This window comes from Sebastes umbrosus, unplaced genomic scaffold, assembly GCF_015220745.1.
Source record: "Sebastes umbrosus isolate fSebUmb1 unplaced genomic scaffold, fSebUmb1.pri scaffold_120_arrow_ctg1, whole genome shotgun sequence".
Taxonomy (NCBI): domain Eukaryota; kingdom Metazoa; phylum Chordata; class Actinopteri; order Perciformes; family Sebastidae; genus Sebastes; species Sebastes umbrosus.
In genome coordinates this window covers 57,501-65,000 of record NW_023618451.1, presented here as the reverse complement: position 1 = coordinate 65,000, position 7,500 = coordinate 57,501, and the positions used below count along the sequence as shown (strand labels likewise).

Below are 7,500 nucleotides of genomic sequence, written 5' to 3'. Positions count from 1 at the left end.
TGTGTGTGTGTGTGTGTGTGTGTGTGTGTGTGTGTGTGTGTGTGTGTGTGTGTGTGTGTGTGTGTGTGTGGTTAGTGTGTCCACATTAGCATGTATGTTAGCTCGGGCTACCTCCAGCCTGTAGCTAGCTGTTAGCATAGCCGGGGTATTGACTTCAGCACATGAAACACACGTGTTTACAGAGACGTGAGACGCTGCCGTCACTTTATATCTGAGATCTGAACCAGAGGATGAATGTGGGACGTGTGACGGTCTGTCTGAATGAAGTGCAACAGGTCGCGTGTTGTACTCCAGCCGGGGGGGTTCGGGTAAAATGCACCGTCACTCTCATCGATAGCATTCACGTCCTCTCAGTAAACTCCTTATTCTACGTGTTCGTTACAGAAACATGGAGGTAAGTAAGAGAGGCGAGCTGAATCAGGGCGCCGAACCACCGAAGAAGTCATGAATTCAACACCGTAGAGGGACGAGACGACTTTATATAACGCTACTTCTTTAACGTAACATTAGCGTCACGTAGCGGACCGTTGAGTCCAAGTTTGGTCCAATATCTATCGGTGTCTTAGCCCTGGTTTGGTCCAATATCTACTGGTGTCTTAGCCCTGGTTTGGTCCAATATTTACTGGTGTCTTAGCCCTGGTTTGGTCCAATATTTACTGGTGTCTTAGCCCTGGTTTGGTCCAATATTTATCGGTGTCTTTGCCCTGGTTTGGTCCAATATTTACTGGTGTCTTAGCCCTGGTTTGGTCCAATATTTATCGGTGTCTTTGCCCTGGTTTGGTCCAATATTTACTGGTGTCTTTGCCCTGGTTTGGTCCAATATTTACTGGTGTCTTTGCCCTGGTTTGGTCCAATATTTACTGGTGTCTTAGCCCTGGTTTGGTCCAATATTTACTGGTGTCTTAGCCCTGGTTTGGTCCAATATTTACTGGTGTCTTGGCCCTGGTTTGGTCCAATATCTACTGGTGTCTTAGCCCTGGTTTGGTCCAATATTTACTGGTGTCTTAGCCCTGGTTTGGTCCAATATTTACTGGTGTCTTAGCCCTGGTTTGGTCCAATATCTACTGGTGTCTTAGCCCTGGTTTGGTCCAATATTTATCGGTGTCTTTGCCCTGGTTTGGTCCAATATTTACTGGTGTCTTAGCCCTGGTTTGGTCCAATATTTACTGGTGTCTTAGCCCTGGTTTGGTCCAATATTTACTGGTGTCTTTGCCCTGGTTTGGTCCAATATTTACTGGTGTCTTGGCCCTGGTTTGGTCCAATATTTACTGGTGTCTTGGCCCTGGTTTGGTCCAATATCTACTGGTGTCTTAGCCCTGGTTTGGTCCAATATTTACTGGTGTCTTAGCCCTGGTTTGGTCCAATATTTACTGGTGTCTTAGCCCTGGTTTGGTCCAATATCTACTGGTGTCTTAGCCCTGGTTTGGTCCAATATTTATCGGTGTCTTTGCCCTGGTTTGGTCCAATATTTACTGGTGTCTTAGCCCTGGTTTGGTCCAATATTTACTGGTGTCTTAGCCCTGGTTTGGTCCAATATTTATCGGTGTCTTTGCCCTGGTTTGGTCCAATATTTACTGGTGTCTTAGCCCTGGTTTGGTCCAATATTTACTGGTGTCTTTGCCCTGGTTTGGTCCAATATTTACTGGTGTCTTTGCCCTGGTTTGGTCCAATATTTACTGGTGTCTTAGCCCTGGTTTGGTCCAATATTTACTGGTGTCTTAGCCCTGGTTTGGTCCAATATCTACTGGTGTCTTAGCCCTGGTTTGGTCCAATATCTACTGGTGTCTTAGCCCTGGTTTGGTCCAATATCTACTGGTGTCTTAGCCCTGGTTTGGTCCAATATTTACTGGTGTCTTAGCCCTGGTTTGGTCCAATATTTACTGGTGTCTTTGCCCTGGTTTGGTCCAATATTTACTGGTGTCTTAGCCCTGGTTTGGTCCAATATTTACTGGTGTCTTGGCCCTGGTTTGGTCCAATATCTACTGGTGTCTTAGCCCTGGTTTGGTCCAATATTTACTGGTGTCTTAGCCCTGGTTTGGTCCAATATTTACTGGTGTCTTAGCCCTGGTTTGGTCCAATATCTACTGGTGTCTTAGCCCTGGTTTGGTCCAATATTTATCGGTGTCTTTGCCCTGGTTTGGTCCAATATTTACTGGTGTCTTAGCCCTGGTTTGGTCCAATATTTACTGGTGTCTTAGCCCTGGTTTGGTCCAATATTTACTGGTGTCTTTGCCCTGGTTTGGTCCAATATTTACTGGTGTCTTAGCCCTGGTTTGGTCCAATATTTACTGGTGTCTTGGCCCTGGTTTGGTCCAATATCTACTGGTGTCTTAGCCCTGGTTTGGTCCAATATTTACTGGTGTCTTAGCCCTGGTTTGGTCCAATATTTACTGGTGTCTTAGCCCTGGTTTGGTCCAATATCTACTGGTGTCTTAGCCCTGGTTTGGTCCAATATTTATCGGTGTCTTTGCCCTGGTTTGGTCCAATATTTACTGGTGTCTTAGCCCTGGTTTGGTCCAATATTTACTGGTGTCTTAGCCCTGGTTTGGTCCAATATTTACTGGTGTCTTAGCCCTGGTTTGGTCCAATATTTACTGGTGTCTTAGCCCTGGTTTGGTCCAATATTTACTGGTGTCTTGGCCCTGGTTTGGTCCAATATCTACTGGTGTCTTAGCCCTGGTTTGGTCCAATATTTACTGGTGTCTTAGCCCTGGTTTGGTCCAATATCTACTGGTGTCTTAGCCCTGGTTTGGTCCAATATTTATCGGTGTCTTAGCCCTGGTTTGGTCCAATATTTATCGGTGTCTTTGCCCTGGTTTGGTCCAATATTTACTGGTGTCTTAGCCCTGGTTTGGTCCAATATTTACTGGTGTCTTGGCCCTGGTTTGGTCCAATATCTACTGGTGTCTTAGCCCTGGTTTGGTTCAATATTTACTGGTGTCTTAGCCCTGGTTTGGTTCAATATTTACTGGTGTCTTAGCCCTGGTTTGGTCCAATATCTACTGGTGTCTTAGCCCTGGTTTGGTCCAATATTTACTGGTGTCTTAGCCCTGGTTTGGTCCAATATCTACTGGTGTCTTAGCCCTGGTTTGGTCCAATATTTACTGGTGTCTTAGCCCTGGTTTGGTCCAATATCTACTGGTGTCTTAGCCCTGGTTTGGTCCAATATTTACTGGTGTCTTAGCCCTGGTTTGGTCCAATATTTACTGGTGTCTTAGCCCTGGTTTGGTCCAATATCTACTGGTGTCTTAGCCCTGGTTTGGTCCAATATTTACTGGCGTCTTAAACCTGGTTTGGTTCAATATTTACTGGTGTCTTAGCCCTGGTTTGGTTCAATATTTTCTGGTGTCTTTGCCCTGGTTTGGTCCAATATTTACTGGTGTCTTAGCCCTGGTTTGGTCCAATATCTACTGGTGTCTTAGCCCTGGTTTGGTCCAATATTTACTGGCGTCTTAAACCTGGTTTGGTTCAATATTTACTGGTGTCTTAAACCTGGTTTGGTTCAATATTTACTGGTGTCTTAGCCCTGGTTTGGTTCAATATTTACTGGTGTCTTAGCCCTGGTTTGGTCCAATATTTACTGGTGTCTTAGCCCTGGTTTGGTCCAATATCTACTGGTGTCTTAGCCCTGGTTTGGTCCAATATTTACTGGTGTTTTAGCCCTGGTTTGGTCCAATATCTACTGGTATCTTAGCCCTGGTTTGGTCCAATATTTATCGGTGTCTTTGCCCTGGTTTGGTCCAATATTTATCGGTGTCTTTGCCCTGGTTTGGTCCAATATTTACTGGTGTCTTAGCCCTGGTTTGGTCCAATATTTACTGGTGTCTTGGCCCTGGTTTGGTCCAATATCTACTGGTGTCTTAGCCCTGGTTTGGTCCAATATTTACTGGTGTCTTTGCCCTGGTTTGGTCCAATATCTACTGGTGTCTTAGCCCTGGTTTGGTCCAATATCTACTGGTGTCTTAGCCCTGGTTTGGTCCAATATTTACTGGTGTCTTAGCCCTGGTTTGGTCCAATATTTATCGGTGTCTTAGCCCTGGTTTGGTCCAATATTTACTGGTGTCTTAGCCCTGGTTTGGTCCAATATCTACTGGTATCAGTATACTGGGAACAGTGGACATAATGGTATCAGCCCTTTCAGCACGATGTCCTGAAAGATGCTAAGATGCTAACATGCTAACATGCATCTTCTATAGTGCTAATGCTAGCAGCTAACGCTAACAGCTAATGTTATGTGTGTCTCTGCAGAAGTATCGTTACCAAGACGATGAGACTCCGCCTGCCGACCCCAGCCCCGGTCACATGACCCACGGACGCAGCACGGATCTGAGCCACGCCCACCTGGACGGATACACACACCCCACCGCCGCGATCACCGTACGTCCCTCTATCAATACAATCACTGTTATTGATCCGTCTGTAGTTCTATCAGTACAATCACTGTTATTGATCCGTCTGTAGTTCTATCAATACAATCACTGTTATTGATCCGTCTGTAGTTCTATCAATACAATCACTGTTATTGATACGTCTGTAGTTCTATCAGTACAATCACTGTTATTGATCCGTCTGTAGTTCTATCAATACAATCACTGTTATTGATCCGTCTGTAGTTCTATCAGTACAATCACTGTTATTGATCCGTCTGTAGTTCTATCAATACAATCACTGTTATTGATCCGTCTGTAGTTCTATCAGTACAATCACTGTTATTGATCCGTCTGTGGTTCTATCAGTAGAATCACTGTTATTGATCCGTCTGTAGTTCTATCAGTACAATCACTGTTATTGATCCGTCTGTAGTTCTATCAGTACAATCACTGTTATTGATCCGTCTGTAGTTCTATCAGTAGAATCACTGTTATTGATCCGTCTGTAGTTCTATCAGTACAATCACTGTTATTGATCCGTCTGTAGTTCTATCAGTACAATCACTGTTATTGATCCATCTGTGGTTCTATCAGTAGAATCACTGTTATTGATCCGTCTGTAGTTCTATCAGTACAATCACTGTTATTGATCCGTCTGTAGTTCTATCAATACAATCACTGTTATTGATCCATCTGTAGTTCTATCAGTACAATCACTGTTATTGATCCGTCTGTAGTTCTATCAATACAATCACTGTTATTGATCCGTCTGTAGTTCTATCAGTAGAATCACTGTTATTGATCCGTCTGTAGTTCTATCAGTACAATCACTGTTATTGATCCGTCTGTATTTCTATCAATACAATCACTGTTATTGATCCGTCTGTAGTTCTATCAATACAATCACTGTTATTGATCCGTCTGTAGTTCTATCAGTACAATCACTGTTATTGATCCATCTGTGGTTCTATCAGTAGAATCACTGTTATTGATCCGTCTGTAGTTCTATCAGTACAATCACTGTTATTGATCCGTCTGTAGTTCTATTAATACAATCAATGTTATTGATCCGTCTGTAGTTCTATCAGTAGAATCACTATTATTGATCCGTCTGTAGTTCTATCAGTACAATCACTGTTATTGATCCGTCTGTAGTTCTATCAATACAATCACTGTTATTGATCCGTCTGTAGTTCTATCAGTACAATCACTGTTATTGATCCGTCTGTAGTTCTATCAATACAATCACTGTTATTGATACGTCTGTAGTTCTATCAATACAATCACTGTTATTGATCCGTCTGTAGTTCTATCAGTACAATCACTGTTATTGATCCGTCTGTAGTTCTATCAGTACAATCACTGTTATTGATCCGTCTGTAGTTCTATCAATACAATCACTGTTATTGATCCGTCTGTAGTTCTATCAATACAATCACTGTTATTGATCCGTCTGTAGTTCTATCAGTACAATCACTGTTATTGATCCGTCTGTAGTTCTATCAGTGGAATCACTGTTATTGATCCGTCTGTAGTTCTATCAGTAGAATCACTGTTATTGATCCGTCTGTATTCTTATCAGTACAATCACTGTTATTGATCCGTCTGTATTCTTATCAATACAATCACTGTTATTGATCCGTCTGTGGTTCTATCAGTACAATCACTGTTATTGATCCGTCTGTATTCTTATCAATACAATCACTGTTATTGATCCGTCTGTAGTTCTATCAATACAATCACTGTTATTGATCCGTCTGTAGTTCTATCAGTAGAATCACTGTTATTGATCCGTCTGTAGTTCTATCAGTAGAATCACTGTTATTGATCCGTCTGTAATTCTATCAGTAGAATCACTGTTATTGATCCGTCTGTAGTTCTATCAGTAGAATCACTGTTATTGATCCGTCTGTAGTTCTATCAATACAATCACTGTTATTGATCCGTCTGTAGTTCTATCAGTACAATCACTGTTATTGATCCGTCTGTAGTTCTATCAGTACAATCACTGTTATTGATCCGTCTGTATTCTTATCAATACAATCACTGTTATTGATCCGTTTGTGGTTCTATCAGTACAATCACTGTTATTGATCCGTCTGTATTCTTATCAATACAATCACTGTTATTGATCCGTCTGTAGTTCTATCAATACAATCACTGTTATTGATCCGCCTGTAGTTCTATCAATACAATCACTGTTATTGATCCGTCTGTAGTTCTATCAATACAATCACTGTTATTGATCCGTCTGTGGTTTTATCAGTACAATCACTGTTATTGATCCGTCTGTATTCTTATCAATACAATCACTGTTATTGATCCGTCTGTGGTTCTATCAGTACAATCACTGTTATTGATCCGTCTGTATTCTTATCAATACAATCACTGTTATTGATCCGTCTGTAGTTCTATCAATACAATCACTGTTATTGATCCGTCTGTAGTTCTATCAGTAGAATCACTGTTATTGATCCGTCTGTAGTTCTATCAGTAGAATCACTGTTATTGATCCGTCTGTAATTCTATCAGTAGAATCACTGTTATTGATCCGTCTGTAGTTCTATCAGTAGAATCACTGTTATTGATCCGTCTGTAGTTCTATCAATACAATCACTGTTATTGATCCGTCTGTAGTTCTATCAGTACAATCACTATTATTGATCCGTCTGTAGTTCTATCAGTACAATCACTGTTATTGATCCGTCTGTATTCTTATCAATACAATCACTGTTATTGATCCGTTTGTGGTTCTATCAGTACAATCACTGTTATTGATCCGTCTGTATTCTTATCAATACAATCACTGTTATTGATCCGTCTGTAGTTCTATCAATACAATCACTGTTATTGATCCGCCTGTAGTTCTATCAATACAATCACTGTTATTGATCCGTCTGTAGTTCTATCAATACAATCAATGTTATTGATCCGTCTGTAGTTCTATCAGTACAATCACTGTTATTGATCCGTCTGTAGTTCTATCAATACAATCAATGTTATTGATCTGTCTGTGGTTCTATCAGTAGAATCACTGTTATTGATCCGCCTGTAGTTCTATCAGTACAATCATTGTTATTGATCCGTCTGTAGTTCTATCAATACAATCACTGTTATTGATCCGTCTGTA

At 41.4% G+C, this 7,500-nt stretch overlaps 1 protein-coding gene across 2 annotated transcripts in view; it reads left to right on the top strand.

The window, feature by feature from the left end:
* Positions 1–7,500, top strand: part of LOC119484249 (disks large homolog 4-like) — a 37,741-nt gene that overhangs the window by 5,524 nt on the left and 24,717 nt on the right. For both annotated transcript variants that reach the window (XM_037762942.1, XM_037762943.1), the window contains one exon: positions 4,249–4,377. In XM_037762942.1, the coding sequence (XP_037618870.1) occupies positions 4,249–4,377 (129 nt within the window). The remainder of the gene's footprint in view (positions 1–4,248; positions 4,378–7,500) is intronic.